The sequence below is a fragment of the Panthera uncia genome, assembly GCF_023721935.1.
Source record: "Panthera uncia isolate 11264 chromosome C1 unlocalized genomic scaffold, Puncia_PCG_1.0 HiC_scaffold_4, whole genome shotgun sequence".
In the NCBI taxonomy this organism is placed as follows: domain Eukaryota; kingdom Metazoa; phylum Chordata; class Mammalia; order Carnivora; family Felidae; genus Panthera; species Panthera uncia.
The window spans coordinates 20683260-20702446 of NW_026057585.1; the positions used below are offsets into that span (position 1 = coordinate 20683260).

The following is a 19187-nucleotide window of genomic DNA, read 5'->3' on the forward strand; positions in this document are numbered from 1 at the left end:
GCTGTCAGAAAAAGAACAAAATTCTTATTTATAAATACATATTATAATATGGCTACAATACATAAAGTATATGTATTACAAATTTAAAAATTTTAAGGGCTAATCACTAAAATATAAAGTACATGATAATAAAGTAATTTTTTTAAGTAAAAGTAACTCTCTCCTACATTAATAAAAAAATTTAAAATACATGACAATATTCTCAAATACATTAAGGAGGTTAAAAATTTCTATACATTACATTTAAAAGTGTGATATAGTTAACCAGGTATTAATAACATTGAAATATTAACTTTCAAAATAAAATAGTCTACATTTCAAACACCTAGGTTTTAAGATATCAAGTCAAATAGATTCAGGCACACTTATTTCTATTATATATTGTTATGCATTATTCTAGGATATTCTATAAAATAGTTGCATCTAAAGAGTCATCCATAAATTCCAGTAAGAAAACCTTTCCATACAGCACTACATATGTTTTTCAGTGTCTTTAGATACTAAAAGTCAGTTTTGAATTCTTTAAGTTTTATTTTAGGAAGTCTTTACTGACTCAACTGTACTTACAATGTGTTTGTACAGAATATGTTAAAATTTCTTTACTTTTATAAGAAATTTTAGGCAAGGATCATAAGCACATAAATAAATCTGACTCCAGGGATATAATTTTACTAAATAAAAGAACAACAAAATGTTCTTTGGGTTCTGGGGTTTAAATTCCTTTGATTTCTCAAACAGACATACAGTACTTAAAAAATAACCTATCTTAATAAACTTGACTGTCCCTGACACCAGGTTTTGGCCAGTTCAGATTTTGGCCTAGATACTTTCATATTGTTTGTATTTTGATAATGACTGTTCTACCTTTAGAATAAACTTGAAACTGAATATATACTTACAGAGAAAAGCCGTCGAGAACATTCATAAAAGCTTTTACTTTTTTGTTTTCTCATCTTTAGATTTGTGTTCGCTACTTTCAAACCTGTAGTAATGTTCATGTTTTGAAGCCAAAATATGTGTGTTTCTTTGGTTATCCTTCATTCAAGTATAGTCATCCACATCAGTTGCTGAAAACAACTGCTGGTAAGTATGATCTCAAAATAGCCCATATGAAATAAGGTTTTGTATCTTACCCAGAACTTTTTAAAAAGTAATTGAAGACTTATCAAAGTAAAAAAAAAGTTAACCTTTTCTGTCTAGCCTGAGCCTCCTTGCTCTCCCTGAATCTGTCCTTTTCTTCTTTTCTTTTTTTTTTTTTTTTTTTTGTGCCCCCTCACCCCTTTCACATCTTTCCCTTAATGCTTGTGTCTTCAAATGTGGGGAATGGATTGTCTTGGGCCACCTGTTCTTTGTCATCTGACTCAGCTAAGTGCAATAGCCAGGTAAATTGTTGACTTAACAGATTGTATCCTTGTATTGTCACTATATTGTTGGTTGGATGGAACACTTACCTCAGTCTGTTGTGTTAAGATTGTGTGATAAAACCAGCCCAAGGTGCTTCTGAGTAGAAAGATCCCTGACTTTTACCATTTAATTACCTTTGTCCTGTTTTTCTACCCTCTGTAAAGAATTTGAGGCTTTAGGTATTAGATTTGGGAAGCACATTAAAACTTTTTTTTCCTGATATTCTGTTTAGAACTTTGATAACCCTAGACTTTTGTTATATCGTTAAGCTTTTGACAGATACTTGGTGCCTTAGTCTGTGCTAGCAATGAAAACTCGGGAAATTCCAGGCAGATCCAGCCCTTGAGATCAGTCAGTCTTTCCATGCCTTTTACAGGTCATCTTTCACAACATCCAAAGATATATAAACCCTATCTTCACCGCTTTTTAAAAATATTTATTTATTTATTTATTTTATTTTTATTTTTATTATTTTGAGAGAGAGAGCATGTGCATGCACACACATGTGTGTGGGAGAGGCATAGGCAGGGGGGAGGGGGAGAGAGAGAGAGAGAAAGAGAGAGAGACAGAGACAGAGAGAGAATCTTAAGCAGGCTTCACACCCAGTATGGAGCCCAACAAGGGGCTTGATCTCACAACCCTGAGGTCATGACCTAAGCCGAAATCAAGAGTCAGACGCCCAACCAACTGAGCCATCCAGGCTCAGATTTTTATTTTAAAAGTTGATCTTTTGTCTTCTCACAGAAGATAGAAGCCATTCAAGTGGAAACTCCTACTAGCTGTGTAACTTTAAGCAAGTTACTTAATTTCTTTCTATTTCATCATTTGTAATATGGGATTAATCATAGTATCTAAGTCATTGTAGTGAGAATAAATCCATTTAACACAGATATTTATTGATCACCTACTATCTGCCAAGGCACTGTTTTGATGCTCTGGATATATATTCTTTTCCTATATCCCCTCACTAAATGGATATTCAAGCTAGAAACCTGAAGTCTTCCTGATTCCTGTTTCATATCAAATTGGTTACCTAAATCTATTAATTTTACATCTTACATGATTTTTAAATTTGTCTTCTCTTTTTTAGACAGCTTTGAAAATATATAAATATATTAAGTTCCATACTTCAGTTTCTTACCTGTAGTAGCCTCCTAACTGCTTTGTCTGTCACTCCTTCCCCAACCCCATCCACCACATTCCTGCCAGAGACATTTGTTTCCAAAATTACAGATCTCAGGTTACAGATCTGAAATTGCAGATGGTATGCCCTGTTGATTTATTATGCCTGAATAATAACCCTGTCTACAACTTCATGGCTTAAAGCAACAATGAGTTATTATTTCTCAGTATTCTCAGGGTTACCTGGGTGCTTCCTCTGCTGGTTTCACTGAACTCATAATATGGCTGTCTTCAGCTGGAGGATCATCTGGGCTGGAAGGTCTAAGATGGTCTCACATACATGTCTGACAGTGGTGCTGGTTTTCAGGTGGGGCCTGTCATTTCTTCTCCATATAGCCTTTCATCCTCCAGTAGACTTCCTTACTCAGGGATCTCAAGGCAGTATTCCAAGAGGGAGAAGGTAGAAGATGCTGCGAGGTCCTTTGAGGTCTAGGCTCCAGAATTTGTACAACTTCATTTCTGCTATATTCTATTGTCCAAGCAAGTGACAGGCCAGCATAGATTTAAGTTGTGGTGAATCAGACTCTATGTCTTATGGGAGCAGCTGCAAAAAATTTATGACCATATTTTACTTACAACTGGCTCCTGATTACCTTTAGGATAAATTCCAGACACCTCACCTTGGCATGGCAAAGAAAGTCTTTTTTTTTTTTTTTTAAGTTTATTTATTTATTTTGAGAGAGACAGTGCATGTGTGAGCAGGGGAGGGGCAAAGGAGAAAGAGAGATTTCACAAACCGTGAGATCATGACCTGAGCTGAAATAACGAGTCAGATGCTTAACTAAATGAGCCATCCAGGCACCACGAAGAAAGTCTTTTTAAATCTGGACTGACTTCTTGCCACATATATTATCTTCAGCCATATGGAGCTGTGTGTTGTTCCCTAACCATACTGTGCACTATATTTCCATGTTCTTCTTGCACATGTTGTTCCTTGCATAATATTGTTTTGTATAGAAGTACCGTAGTATATTTACTTGTCATTTTTTGGTGACTTAGATTGATATTCCAAGTCTTCATTTTAACTCTATGAAAGCTATTATTGAGCATAAATCTTTTTGTACCTATCTTAATTGTTTCCTCATGGGGGAAAAAGTCTTAAAAGCAGAATTGCTTATTGAGTCAAAGAGAAGGACTTTCCTTTTTTTGATGTTTATTTATTTTTGAGAGATGGGGGGTGGGTGGGGGAGGAGGGGCAGAGAGGGAGGGAGACACAGAATCTGAAGCAGGCTCCAAGCTCTGAGCTGTCAGCACAGAGACCAATGCAGGGCTTGAACTTGTGAACCGTGAGATCATGACCTGAGCCCAAGTTGGACACTTAACCAACTGAGCCATCCAGGCGCCCTCTTTTTTTTTTTTTTCTTTAAGCTTTTGATACTTAACACCAAACTATTTTTTCAGAGAGGTTCCAGTTTATACTACGAGCAACAGGCTGTGAGAGGACCCAACTTACTAGATAGAGAGGAAACAAGAGGTACCTAATACCTCTATATCAGAAATGTATTTGTATTTCTTAACCATTAACTGACTCCTCATATTTATTGAAGAAAGTTTTACTACCTTAATCAGCTTGTTGTGTGTTTTATAAGCAATTTTAATTAACAGCAGTCTGAAGATAGAGGAGCACTTTTTAAAAAAGATTTTTTAATGCTTACTTATATTTGAGAGAGAGAGAGACAGAGTGCGAGTGGGGAGGGGCAAAGAGCGACAGAGACAGAATCTGAAGCAGGCTCCAGGCTCTGAGCTGTCAGCACAGAGCTTGACACAGGGCTCCAACTCATGACCTATGAGATCATGACCTGAGCCAGAGCCAGAGGCTTAACTGACTGAGCCCCCCAGGTGTCCCCTAGAGGAGCACTCTGGAATCCATTCAGAGTCACATGTTACCGTGGAAAAGTGAGAGGAACATAGGTTGTTGACCAGAAATACTTTCTCTTGAGAATAATTACCATAAAGTATCATTTGTATCTAATTGTTACACAAGTGGGGGGTAGAAATTCAAAAAGGGGTGAAAAATGGAAAGAGGACTGAAATTTAATGATAAGTTGGCAGAACATGGTGGACAGAGAAATTTTTCATCAGGTTTTCTAGATGTGTACGCCTGATCGTTAGCCACTAAAAATGAGAATAGTTATATGAAGTCAGAAGAGATCTAAGAGTGGGACACTAGTGATCATTACAGTTTAATAACAGAAAACAAGGCTATCCAGCTAGTTGGGCCTTCTATACCCTTGTAAAGGAACATTATTTTGGAAGTTGGAAAATGTAAGTGCTGTGACAATATCAGTAGGTCTGTGATACTGAATAATTTATTTAAATCTTTGATGGTTATGAATGACAATTATGCTTTTAAAAATTATGAAACACTTTTTTATCTGTGAAATGCAATGGTTTCTGCTTCTGCTTGAGAATATTTTCTAATTTTAGCTATAAAAGCATCTATTAGAAGTATATTACATATTTAATGAGATCATTTTTCATTTTTCTTTGAAGCTCTGCAGGGACAAGTTGTTCAATTCAAACTCTCAGACATTGGAGAAGGGATTAGAGAAGTAACTATTAAAGAATGGTAAGTTATTCTGAAAAAAATTTTCAGTCAATGTAAAAATAATGTGTGCCAAAATAAGTGGGAGTTGTTTAAGTTGAGAAACTTCTTTCTTAATGATTTTTTTTTCTTTTTTAAAGCAGTAAGGTAGTTTGTATTGCTAATATGTTGTTAACACAATTCATCATACATCAGGATATTTTATTTGATGTAATTTATTAAGAATTATTTTTTCTTTTTTTTCTTTATTTTTTCTTTCTTTTTTTTTTTTTTTTTAAGTTTTTTTTTTTTTTACAGAGACAGAGTGCAAGCATGAGCTGAGGAGGGGCAGAGAGAGAGGGAGACACAGAATCCGAAGCAGGCTCCAGGCTCCAAGCTGTCAGCACAGAGCCTGATGTGGGGCTCGAACTCACGAACTGTGAGATCATGACCTGGGCCAAAGTTGGACGCTTAACTGACTGAGCCACCCAGATGCCCCCATTTTTTCCTCTTTTAAAAAGCTTTTTCACTGCCCACTCATCACTTCAGCTAAAAAAGAGAATTAAAAAAAAAAAATTTTTTTTTAATGTTTATTTATTTTGAGAGAGAGACAGAGTGTGAGCAGGGGAGGGACAGAGAGAGAGGGAGACACAGAATCCAGAGCAAGCTCCAGGCTCTGAGATGTCATCACAGAGCCTGATGCGGGGCTTGAACCCAGGGACAGTGAGATCATAACCTGAGCCAAAGTCAGACGCTTAACTGAGCAACCCAGGTGCCCCATCAGCTAAAAAAGAGAAAGTAACCTATAACAGATGTTAACTTGATATGACCAGGTGTTTTGAATGGCGTTTGTGTATGAACTTATTATTAATTTGCAGACTATTTTAAAATCATAATATAAGCTAAGCTCTCCTTACTGTACTGGAAATGACCTCAGTAAGAATGCAAGTACATTTGACTCACCATTCTCTGACAGTTTGCCTATATTTTTAGAATAGGTTCAAATTTAATACCAAAAAGTATTAATCAAAAAGTAGTTTTGGGGGGCACCTGGGTGGCTTAATCCGTTAAGCATTCACCTTCAGATCAGGTCATGATCTCGCGGTTTGTGAGTTCAAGCCCCACATTGGGCTCTGTGCTGACAGCTTGGAGCCTGCTTTAGATACTATGTCTCCCTCTCTTTCTGCCCCTCTGCACTCTCACTCTTTCTCAAAAAATAAACATTAAAAAAATTTTTTTTTAAATAATTTTTGAAAAGGCTAAAGATTTTTCAGAAAAAGGCTTGAAACAGAAGTAAAAATCCTCTACTGCCTTAGTCCTCCTTCTACCTCTTTACCTTCTTTCACTTTTTAGAAAAAAAGAAACACTTCTTGGTAGGGAACGGATTTTTAAAGGTATCTAGAAGTAGCAGTTAAGATGAATAGATAGTCTCTCACCATAGTCTTATACTATTGAAGATCCCTTTAAGAATCTGATTCAGCCACCTGAACATTCTTTCTCTGTAGCTCTCCCTATTATTGCTTTGTAAATTACAAAAGGAGAAGAGCATAATTGTGCCTTACAGTTATGTCTCTAGTGGCACTGTGAGATTTAGGAAATGCCAATGGACCTCGAATCAGAAGAGCCCAACTCTGAAACTTATTAGTCATCTTGCCTGGGGACTCACTTTGTCTTTGATGAGCCATTGATTCTTAATGTGTAAAATGGGAGTAACGGTACTTACTCTGCCATCTGGCAAGGGTTCTTGAAAGAATCAAGTAATGCAATGTATAGAAAATGCCTTTAAAATCTGAGAAGTGTTATGTACATTTAAGTTACTGATATGTTCTAAGACCAAGACTAGTCTTTGTAGATTGTAGATATTTTTTCATATTTCTTAATTTCTACCTCTTATTAAATCTCTAGAGTTATTTACTTGAAATAAGGTTTTAGGGTTTTGGAAACGGAGATAATTTCACTCCTAATGAAAATTAATAGTTCATTAAATTAAAAACACATATTTGACTAAAGTTTTTCAGACTATTCCTTTTTTTTTTTTTAAGTTTATTCCTTTATTTTGAGAGAGAGAGAGAGAGAGCACGTGCACAAGTGGGGAAGGGGCAGAGAGAGAGATGGGGAGAGAGAGAATCCTAGGCTGGCTTTGCACTGTGAGCTCAGAGCCCAATGTAGGGCTCTAACTCCTGAACCGTGAGATCATGACCTGAGCCGAAGTTGGATGCTTAACCAACTGAGCCACCCAGGCACCTCTACAAGTTCTTTAAGAAATATTAACAGCTGTCTTGAATTCTGTGTGTTTTTTCTCTAGCTTAATATCTATATACCTCGGGGCACCTGGGTGGCTCAGTCAGTTAAGCATCCAACTTCGGCTCAGGTCATGATCTCATGGTTCATGGCTCTATGCCCCGTGTCAGGCTCTATGCTGACACCTCAGAGCCTGGAGCCTGCTCCGGATTCTGTGTCTCCCTCTCTCTCTGCTGCTTCCCTGCTTGCACTCTGTCTCTCTCTTCCTCAAAATAAACATTAAAAAAAATTTTTTTTTAAATCTATAAATCTCAACTCAAGGGAAAAAATCTATATTTTAATGCAGTTTGTAAAATGCTAAAAAGCAGAATTCTGTGCCACACACAGAGAATAGAAATTTGAATATATAGGAAGCATGATTTAATAGAAGGATGTGTTTATATAAGTGGCACTAAAACCTTATGTTTTCTTAGAACTTGTAGGAGCAAATATATGGATAAAGAAGAAAAAACACTTCAATTTCAAAAAGCTTTTGACAAACTTCCACAACAAAAGTTTGGATTATATATGTGCTATCATGCTAAAGTCAATTTAGTCTGATATTAATACAACTAATTTAGTCTGATATTAATACAGCCATTCCCAGCTCTCTTTTGGTTAATGTTTCCATGATTTTTTTTTAGCGTGTGTGTTTGTGTGGTATGTGTGTTTTGTGTATGTTGTGAATGTGTGGTGTTATTGTGTGATGTGTGTGTGTTAAATGTGTGATCTTTATGTGACAATAATGTGGTATATGTCTTGAGTTGGTATGTGGTTTATGCATTTTGTGAGTGTTGTGTGTGTGGAGTGTGTTAGTATGTATAATGTGTATGGTGTGTGTGTTGGGTATGTATGAAGTGTTTTTTTGTATGTGGTGGTGTATGCAGGGTGTGAGTGTTGTATGTGCAGTATTTGTGTTTGTGTCTACTCTATGTGTGGTATATGTGTGGTGTGTGTGTTGGGTATGTTTTATGTGTGACTGTGTGGTGTGTATGCCTGGTGTGTAGGTAATATATTTATGTGTGAAATGTGTGTCTGTGGTATTACATGTGTGGTGTGTGTGTTGTATGAGTGTTGTGTGTTTCTTGTGTCTTGGTTATATGTATGGTGTACGTTAGTGAGATACATGTGTTTGTGTCTTTTGTGTGTGTTGTGTGGTTGTTTGTGTAGTATGAGTGGTATATGGGTAGGGCATGTGTAATGTGAGTTTGGTGTCTGGTGGTGTGTGTGTAATATATGTGTGGTAAGTGTATATGGTGTAAGTATGGTGATATGTGTTGGGTATATGCTGTGTCTTTTTTCTTTTTTTTTTAATTTTTATTCTAATTCCAGTTAACATGCAGTGTCATGTTAGTTTTAGTTTCAGGTGTGCAAAATAGTGATTCAAAATTACATCTCTCACCTGGTGCTCATCAGGACAAATGCACTCCTTAATCCCTGTCACCTGTTTAACTGATCCCTCCACCCACCCCGCCTCTGGTAACTATCGTATTGTTCTCTGTAATTAAGCGTCTCTTGGCTTGTGCCTCTGTCTTTTTCCCCCCCCCCCTTTGCTTATTTGTTTTGTTTCTTAAATTCCACATATGGGTGAAATCATATGGAATTTGTCTTTCTCTGACTGAGTTATTTCACTTAGCATTATACTTTCTAGCTACATCCATGTAGTTGTAAAAGGCAAGATTTCATTCTTTTTTATGGCTGAATAATATTCCATTATATGTATATACCACAGCATCTTTATTCAATAATCGATGGACACTTGGGCTGCTTCCATATCTTGACTGTTATAAATAGTGCTGCTATAAACATAGGGGTGTATGTATCCCTTTGAATTAGTGTTTTTGTATCCTTTGGGTACATACCCAGTAGTGTGATTGCTGGATAGTAGGGATTCCTATTTTTAACTTTTTGAGGAGACTCCATACTGTTTTCCACATTGGCTGCACCAGTTTGCATTCCCACCAACAGTGCACAAAGGTTCTTTTTTCTCCAATCCTCACCAGCACCTGTTTTTTCTTGTGTTGTTGATTTTAACCATCCTGATAGGTGTGAGGTGATATTGCATTGTAGTTTTGATTTGCGTATCCCTGATGGTAGGTGTTGACGAGCATCTTATCATGTGTCTGTTGGCCATCTGGATGTCTTTGAGAAATGTCTGTTCATGTCTTCTGCCCATTTTTTAATTGAATTATTTGTTTTTTAGGTTTTGAGTTTTATAAGTTCTTTATACATTTTGGATACTAACCCTTTATTGCATATGTCATTTACAAATATCCTCTCCCACTCAGTATGTTGTCTTTTAGTTTTGTTGGTTTTTTCCTTCACTATGCAGAAAGCTTTTTACTGGGATGTAGTACCGATAGTTTACTTTTGTTTCCCTTGCCTCAGGAGACATATCTAGAAAGAAGTTGCTATGGCCTATGTTAAAGAAATAACTGCCTGTGTTCTCTTCTAGGATTTTTATGGTTTCAGGCCTCACATTTTGGTCTTTAATCCATTTTGAGTTTGTTTTTCTGTATAGTGTAAGAAAGTGGTCCAGTTTCCTTCTTTTGCATATACCTGTCCAGTGTTCCTAATACCATTTGTTGAAGCAACTGTCTTTTTCCCATTGGATATTCTTTCCTGCTTTGTGAAAGATTAATTGACCACATAATTGTGAATTACTTTCTGGATTATCTGATCTGTTCTATTGATCTATGTGTCTATTTTTGTGCCAGTTGCCATATTGTTTTGGTTACTGCAGCTTTGTAATATAACTTGAAGTCTGGAATTTTGATCCCTACAGCTTTGCTTTTCTTTTTCAAGATTGTTTTGGCTATTCAGGGTCTTTTGTCGTTCCGTACAAATTTTAGGATTATTTGTTCTACTCCTGTGAAAAATGATGTTGGTATTTTGATAGGGATTGCATTAAATATATAGATTGCTTTGAGTTGTGTAGACATTTTAATAATATTCTTCTAATCCATGAGCATGGAATGTCTTCCCATTTCTTTGTACCATCTTCAGTTTCTTTCATCAGTGTTTTATAGTTTTCAGAGTACAGGTCTTTCACCTCTTTGGTTAGGTTTATTCCTAAATACCTTATTATTTTTGGTGCAATTATAAATGAGATTGTTTTCCTAATTTCTCTTTTTGCTGCTTCATTAGTGATGTATAGCAATGGAACAGATTTCTGTACATTGATTCTGTATCCTGTAACTTTACTTAATTCATTCTTTAATTCTGGCAGTTTTTTGGTAGAGTCTTGGATTTTCTATATATACTATCATGTCATCTGCAAATAGTGTAAGGTTTACTTCTTCCTTACCAACTGGGAGACCCTTTATTTCTCTCTCTCTCTCTCTCTTTTTTTTTTTTTTTTTGTCTGATTGCTCTGGCTAGGACTTCCAGTACTATGTTAAATAAAAGTGGTGAGAGTGAACATCCTTATCTTATTCCTGTCCTTAGGGAAAAGCTCTCAGTGTTTCCTCATTAAGGATTATGTTAGCTGTGGGTTTTTCCATATATGGCTTTTATTATATTGAGGTATGTTCCCTCTAGATCTGCTTTGTTGAGGATTTTTATCATGAATGGATATTGTACTTTGTCAGATGCTTTTTCTATGTCTATTGAGATGATCATATGGTTCTTATCTTTTCTCTTATTGATGTGATGTATCATGTTGATTGATTTGTAAATATTGAACCACGCTGGCAACCCAAGAATAAATCCCTCTTGATTGTGTGAGTGATTTTTTAAAAAAAGTATTGTTAGATTTGGTTTGCTAGTATTTTGTTGAGCATTTTTGCATATATGTTCATCTGGGATATTGGCCTGTACTTCTCTTTTTTAGTGGAGTCTTTATCTGGTTTTGGTATCAGGGTAATGCTGGCCTCATAGAAGGAGTTTAGAAGTTTTCCTTCCTTTTCTATTTTTTGGAATAGTTTGAGAAGAATAGGTATTGACTCTTCTTTAAGTGTTTGGCAGAATTTGCCTGTGAAGCCATGTGGTCCTGGACTTTTGTTTTTTCACTACTGATCCAATTTCTTTGCTGGTTGTCCAAGTTTTCTATTTCTTCCTATTTCAGTTTTGGTAGTTTATATGTTTCTAGGAATTTATCCATTTCTTCCAGGTTGCCTCAATTTGTTGGCAGATGTTTTTTTTATAATGTTCTCTTATAATTGTTTGTATTTTTGTGGTGTTGGTTGTTATCTCTCCTCTCTCATTTATTTGAGTCCTTTCTCTTTTTTTTTCTTGAAAAGTCTGACTGGAGGTTTATCAATTTTATTGGTTTTTCTAAAGAATCAGGTCCTGGTTTCATTGATCTGTTCTAGTGGATTTTTTTTTTTTTTTTAGTTTCTATACCATTTTTTTTTCTCTAATATATATCATTTCCTTCCCTCTGCTGGTTTTAGGTTTTGTTTGTTGTTCTTTTTCTAGCTCCTATCAGTCTAAGATTAGATCATTTATTTGAGATTTTTCTTGCTTCTTGATGTAGCTCTATATTGCTATAAACTTCCCTCTTGGAACTGCTTTTGCTGCATCCCAAAGGCTTGGACCTTGTGTTTTCCTTTTCATTTATTTCCATGTACTTTGTAAATTTCTTCCTTTATTTCCTGTTTGACCCATTCATGCTATTTAATCTCCATGTATTTGTGGTCATTCCATACTTTTTCTTGTGGTTGACTTCTAGTTTCATAGCATTGTGATCAGAAATGATGCATGGTATGACTTCAGTCTTGAATTTGTCAAGGCTTGTTTTGTGGACTAATATGTTATCTATTCTGGAGAATGTTCTCTGTGCACTTGAAAAGAATGTGTATTCTGCTGTTTTAGGATGGAATGTTCTGAATATATCTGTTAAATACAGCAGTCCAAAGTGTCAATGAAAGCCATTGTTTCCCTGTTGATTTTCTGTATAGATGATCTGTCCATTGATATAAGCGGGATGTTAAAGTCCCCTACTATTATTTTATTATTATTGATTAGTTTATGTTTGTTATTAACTGTTTTATGTATTTGGGTGCTTTAATGTTGGGTGCATAAATATTTACAGTTGTTCTATCTTCTTGTTAAATTGTTCCCTTTCTTATTATGTGATTTCCTTCTTTGTCTCTTGTTACAGCCTTTGTTTTAAAGTCTATTTTGTCTGATATAAGTATTGCTACTCCAGCCTTCTCTTGACATGCATTTGCATGATAGATGTTTCCACCATCCCCACTTTCAACCTGCAGGTGTCTTTAGGTCTAAAATAAATCTCTTGTAGGCAGGATATAGATGAGTCTTGTTTTTTTATCCATTCTTTCACCCTGTGTCTTTTGATTAGCATATTTAGCCCACTTAACATTCAAAGTAATTATTGATAGATACGTGTTTTTCATCATTTTGTTATGTTTTGTGGTTGTTTCTGAAAATTTTCCCTGAAACTTTCTTGTCTTTCTTTCATTGTTTGCTGGTTTTCTTTAGTGATATATTTGGATTTCTTTCTCTTTATCATTTGCATATTTATTAGTGGTTTTTGATTTGTTATTACCGTTAGATTTGTATATAACATTTTCTGTGTATAGCAGTCTATATTAAATTAATGGTCATTTGAGCACATCCTTCTCTCCTCTGCATGTTTTAAATATATGACATCATATTTTACAGCCTTTTATTTTGTGAATTCCTTGACTGATTTTTTTTATAGAAATATTCATTTTTACTGCTTTTGTGTTTCCTGCCTTTATACTGTCACTCTCAGTCTCTCCTTTCCATTCAAAGAGACCTTTAATTTTTCTTGCAGGGCTGCTTTAGTGGTCATGAACTTGTTTAGTTTTTTGTTTGTTTGAAAAACTCCTTATCTCTCCTTGTATTCTGAATGATAGGCTTGTTGGATAGAGTTTTCTTGGCTGCAGATTTTTCCCATTCTGTACTTTGAATATACCATGCCACTCTCTTCTGGCTTGGAACTTTCTGCTGGAAAATCCCTTAATAGCCTTATGTATTTTCCCTTATATGTTACTATCTTTTGTCTTGCTTCTTTTAAATTTTCTTTATCACTATATTGTTGCCAGTTTGATTACAATATGTCTTGGTATGGATCTGCTTTCGTCTATTTTGATGGGGGTTTTCTGTGCCTTCTGGATCTGGATATCTGTTTCCATCCCCAGATTAGAGAATTTTTCAGGTATTATTTCTCCAAATAAATTTTTTGCCCCCTTTTCTCTCTTCTTCTGGCACTCCTATAATATGAATGTTATTATGTTTGATGGAGTCACTGATTTCCCTAAGTCTGTTGTCATTTTGTATAATTCTTTTTTCACTCTTTGTTCAGCTTGATTACTTTCCATTACTGTGTCTTCTAGATCATTAATTCATTTTTCTGCTTCTTCCAGCCTGCTCTACATTGCACTAAATGTATATCTAATCTTGCTCTTTATCTCTGACTGGTTCTTTTTATTTCTTTTCTCAAATCCAATGAATATTTTTATGATTATTGCTTGAAACACTCCATCAGGCATGTTAACTTGTATCTCTTTTGCTTAGATCTCCAGCCATGGCTTTTTTCCGGCTCTTTCCTTTGGGTCAGATTTCTCTGTCTTCACATGTTGTTTAAGTCTCTGTGCCTGTTTCTTTGTGTTAGGAAAGTCAGCTACATCTCCTGTTCTTGAGGGTAATGGCCTTATGAAGAAGAGGTCCTGTAGTGACCTGCCATGTAGTGTCCCCTATTCCACAGGGCCTAGTGCTTCTGGGGTTTATTCAATGTGTATGGAATGTTCTCTGCTGTTCTTTTCTGGCCACTTTATCCTTCAGGCTAATTGTCTGCCGAGACTCTGTTTGACTGTTGTGGGCAGACTTTGGTCCCTGGCCTGACTGTGGTATGTTTTAATTAGGTGTGCTCTGGTCTGCTTGTGAAATGACACCTGTTGCCACCACTGCTGGAACTGAGGCTTTGCAAAACTCCCAAATTGGGACACACAGTGGTGGTAGGGGTTTGGGCCAGTTTTCTGGGGGATGGGTCCCACTGTGCTAGGACTGAGGCAAGCATGACAAAGAAGGGTGGTTCCATTGGAGCGTGGAGTAGGAGATGTGGGACTTGCTGTAAGTAAGCTATGAGTGTCAGCACTGGTCTGCCTCCTGCAGGTGGTCTTGTGCTTTTGCTGGGTGGAGGTGGGGATGGCACCGTCAATTCCTTTGTTTCTGGAGGGTTCTATATGTGAATGCTGCCTCTCTGGGATATACTCTGAGATGACCAAATAACCTCCCCACCTTGTGACCCAGGTGCTCTTGAGATCACTGTTTGCATGCTGTATTTCTGCAGGCTGCTTGCCCTGCCTTCTCTCTAACAGCAGCCCCAATGCCTTCAGACTCTATCTGAGCCAAGCCTGCTGACCTTTAAAGCTCTAGGCTTTACGCCCCTCTGGTTGCAGGAACTACCAAAATTCAGCCCATCTCGCTTTCCAAACCAATTGCTGTGGGAATCAGTTTTATCCATGCACTCCCCTGTGTGCTAATCTGTCTCTCACCCTTCTCTGCCACTGTGGCTCCCTCCTTCCTGCAATGGCTGATCTATTTCTCTCCCAACCCATGACTCTACACATCCTACCTTCATCGATGTGGCCTCTTCTCTACCTGTAAGTTATGGAGTTTGTTCTGTCAGTCTTCAGATTGATTTCTGGGGTATTTAGGATGATTTAATAGTTAACTAATTGTATTTGTGGGACAAGGTGAGCCTAGGGTGTTCCTGCTTCACCACCATCTTCCCCTCCTGCATGATATTTTTTTTGTGTGTCCTTTTACTTTCAACCTATTTGTGTCTCTTGTAGATGGCACATGGTGAAATCATCTTTTGAAATCCATTTTTCCAATTTATGCCTTTTATTGGCATGTTTAAGCCACTTACACATAATGTAATTATGGATAAGGTAAGATTCACATCTGCCATTTGCTGTTTGCTTTCTATATGTTTTATGTGCTTTTTCTTTATGTATTTCTCCATTACTGCCTTCATTTGTGATAAATCGATATTTCTACTGTACCATTTTAATTTCCTTGTTTCTTTTACTATATATAATTTTTAGTTACTTTCCTAGTGGTTGCCCTGTGGCTTAATAAAAAACAATGTAGGGGTGCCTGGGTGGTGCAGTTGGTTAAGTGTCTGACTTCGGCTCAGGTCATGATCTTACCATTTATGGGTTCGAGTCCCGTGTCGGGCTCTGTGCTGACAGCTCAGAGCCTGGAGCCTGCTTCAGATTCTGTGTCTTCCTCTCTCTCTGCTCCTCTTCTGTCTCTGTCTCTCAAAATTGAATAAACATTAAAAAAAATTTTTAAACAATGTAATTTGGGTTAATACCAACTTAGTTTAAATAGTGCATTAAAAACATTGCTCCAATATAGATTTTTCCTTCTCCCCTCCCTTTTGCTATTATTGTCATATGTATTATGTATTTAAACATTATAAGCCCATCAATAATTTTTTTAATTTATATTTTAGTTAACATACAGTGCAATATTGATTTCAGGAGTAGAATTCAGTGATTCATCACTTATATACAACACCCAGTGCTCATTACAAGTGCCCTTCTTGGTACACATCACCCATCTAGCACATCTCCCACCCACCTCCCTCCATCAACCCTTAGTTTGTTCTCTATCAGTAAGAGTCTCCCTTTCTTTTCTCCCTCCACCCCCTGCCTTCCCAAATGTTCTTCTGTTCTGTTTCTTAAATTACAAGTATGAGTGAAATCATAGGATATTTGTCTTTCTCTGATTGACTTATTTCTCTTAGCATAATACATTCTAGCTCCATCCATGACATTGCAAATGGCAAGATTTCACTTTTTTGATGACTAATCAGTTGTATATATTTGGGCTCTCTCCATAGTTTGGCTATTGCTGATAATGCTACTATAAATATTAGGGTGCATGTACCCCTTCAAATCTGTATCTTTGTATCCTTTGGGTAAATACCTAATAGTGCAATTGCTGGATCATAGGATAGGTCTATTTTTAGTTTCTTGAGGAATATCCATAGTGTTCTCCAGAGTGGCGGCACCAGTTTGCATTCCCACTAACAGTGCAAGAGGCTTCCCCTTTCTCTGCATCTTCAACACCTGTTGTATCTTGTATTGTTAATTTTAGCCATCTGACAGATGTGAGGTGGTATCTTATCGTGGTTTTGATTTCTATTTCCCTAATGATGAGTGATGTTGAAAATCTTTTCATGTGTCTGTTAGCCCTCTGGATGTCTTCTTTGGAAAAGTGTCTATTCATGTATTCTGCTGGTTTCTTAACTGGTTTGTTTGTTTTTTGCGTGTTGAGTTTGATAAATCCTTTATAGATTTTAGTTACTAACCCTTTATCAAATATGTCATTTCCAATATCTTCCCCATTGTGTAGGCTGCCTTTTAGTTTTGTTGTTTGTTTCTTTCACTGTGCAACTTTTTATCTTGATGAAGTCCCAGTAGTTCACGTTTGCTTTTGTTTCTCTGGCCTTTGGTGACATGTCTAGTAAGAACATGGAACAGCCGAGCTCAAAGAGGTTGCTATCTGTGTTCTCCTCTAGGAGTTTGATGGTTTTTTGTTTCATATTTAGGTCTTTCATCCATTTTGAATTTATTTTTATGTATGGTGTAAGAAAGTGGTCCAGTTTCATTCTTCTGCATGTTGCTGTCCAGTTTTCCCAATACCATTTGTTGAAGAGATTGTCTCTTTTCCATTGGATATTCTTTCCTGCTTTGTCGAAGATGAGTTGACCATATAGTTGTAGGTCCATTTTTGGGTTTTCTGTTCTGTTCCATTGATCTATGTGTCTGTTTTTTGTGCCAGTACCATTCTGTCTTAATGACTACAGCTTTGTAATATAGCTTGAAATCTGGAATCGTGATGCCTCCAAGTTTTGTTTTTCTTTTTCAGGGTTGCTTTGGCTATCTGGGATCTTTTGTGGTTCTCTACACATTTTAGGATTGTTTGATCTAGCTCTGCAAAGAGTATGGTGGTATTTTGATAAGAATTAAATGTGTAGATTGCTTTGGGTAGTATAGACATGTTAACAGTGTTCTTCCAATCCATGAGCGTGGAATGCTTTTCCATTTCTTTGTGTCCTCTTCAGTATCTTTTATAAATCTTATATAGTTTTCAGAGTATAGATCTTTTACCTCTTTAGTTAGGTTTATTTCTAGGTATCTTAATATTTTTGACGCAATTATAAATGGGATTGATTCCTTGATTTCTTTTCCTGTTGCTTTATTATTGGTGTATAGAAATGCAACAGATTTCTACACATTGATTTTATATCCTGCAACTTTGCTGAATTCATGTATTAGTTCTAGCAATTTTTTTGATTGACTCTTTGGGGTTTTCTACATAGAACACCAATAGTTTGTGGGTTTTTTTTTTTTTTTTTAAGTTTTAAAACTTTAATAAGTTTAATGTTGGAACTGTATGTTTCCATACCAATTGGCACAATTTACATCAAATTCATTCATTCATTTTTGTACTTATTCATTTACACTTATTCATTTTTGCAAAGACATCATATACACAAAGATACATATTCAGTAACTGGGAAGTCATAAAACTTCTAATCTAGACTTTCAGGTTTGTCCGATCATGATACTTCTGATAAGGATCGTCAGCATACCAGTTTCGCCTCTTCCAAAAAGATGTTGTCATTTTATCTAAGAGCTTACTCTGGGTTTTATTGCAGAACACGAATTCCCTCAAGCACCTTTTTCTTGCAGTTGTCTTTTTCCATAATTTTTTCTTATAACCAGCCTTCCTCCTTAGCCACAGGCCAGAATGAAGTCGAAGAAACCTGTAGATGACAGCTTTCACAGTCTTTCTCTTCCCTTTCCGTGAACTGAAGTATGTTACGGTTCTGACTGGTAGCTTCAGGACATTTGGAAGCAAGGGGGCCGCTCTATTGAGGATTGCTGCAGTATGTCCACATGTCAGGTTTCTGACAGACGTGGCAAGTCTGGGAGCAGAGGAAACAACTGGTGCCTGCAGAGAACTAAAATGCCGGGTGGACAGTGCAGAACTAAGACAGGCATTCTTGACACCGTTTTGACAGGCTGAAGACACCAAAATATTCAGGGGCCGTAAGACTCCTGCTGCAGCTCTGAGGGCACGGGCAAAGGCAGAGGCCGCCATCTTGCCATCCCCGGACACCTTTAAAGTATTGCTTTATGCACTTGTCTTGTAAATCAGATAGAATAAAAACGGGGCACAAACAAAATATCACAGCTTGCATATTTACCTATGTAATTACCTTTGTTTATATTCTTTATTTCTTTATGTGAATTTGAGTTGCTATTGTCCTTTTATTTCAGCCTGAAGGACTGCTTTTAGCATTTCTTGTAGGGCAAGTGTACTAGGAACAAATTTTGTTTTCATTTATTTGGGAGTGTATTCATTTCTCCTTCATTTTTGAAAGATAGTTTCGTAGATATAAGATGCTTGACTGTCTTTTTTTTCTTTTAGCACATTGAATGTATCATTCAACTACCTTTTGGTCTCCATGGTTCTGACTAGAAGCCATCTGTTAATCTTATAAGGGTTCCTGTACTTGATGAATGTGGTTTTCTCTTGCTGATTTTAAGATTCTCTCTTTGTCTTTCAGCAGTTTGATTATGATGTGTCTAGGTGTGGCTCTTTTAAATTTGTCCTGTTTGGAGTTTGTTGAGATTCTTGCATGTGTACGTTAGTGTTTTCATCAAGTTTAGGAAGTTTTTAGTCATTATATCTTCAAAGATTCTATCTCTTTATTGATATTCTTTATTTGGTGAGAGACACCATTTTCTCCTGTGTCCTTCTAATTGTTTAGATATGGTTT

The 19187-nt window shown here is 36.5% G+C and overlaps 2 protein-coding genes across 3 annotated transcripts in view; one reads left to right on the forward strand and one right to left on the reverse strand.

Annotated features, from left to right (window-relative positions):
- DBT (dihydrolipoamide branched chain transacylase E2) overlaps positions 1-19187 on the forward strand; it is a 53126-nt gene that overhangs the window by 4589 nt on the left and 29350 nt on the right. Inside the window, exons 2-3 of one of the 2 annotated variants that reach the window (XM_049616730.1) lie at positions 960-1083; positions 5080-5155. In XM_049616730.1, coding sequence (XP_049472687.1) covers positions 960-1083; positions 5080-5155 — 200 coding nt within the window. Of the gene's footprint in view, positions 1-959; positions 1084-5079; positions 5156-19187 lie in introns of those variants that run through there. The other variant, XM_049616731.1, reaches the window with a different exon arrangement.
- On the reverse strand, positions 17752-18640 carry LOC125912350 (39S ribosomal protein L35, mitochondrial-like). The gene has a single exon (XM_049616732.1). The coding sequence runs from the start codon at positions 18503-18505 to the stop codon at positions 17939-17941; it is 567 nt and encodes a 188-aa protein (XP_049472689.1). The 5' UTR covers positions 18506-18640; the 3' UTR covers positions 17752-17938.

What these genes read in the sequence shown, in the direction of transcription:
- LOC125912350 (XM_049616732.1), bottom strand. Translation starts at nt 18,505, where the DNA reads ATGGCGGCCTCTGCCTTTGCCCGTGCCCTCAGAGCTGCAGCAGGAGTC.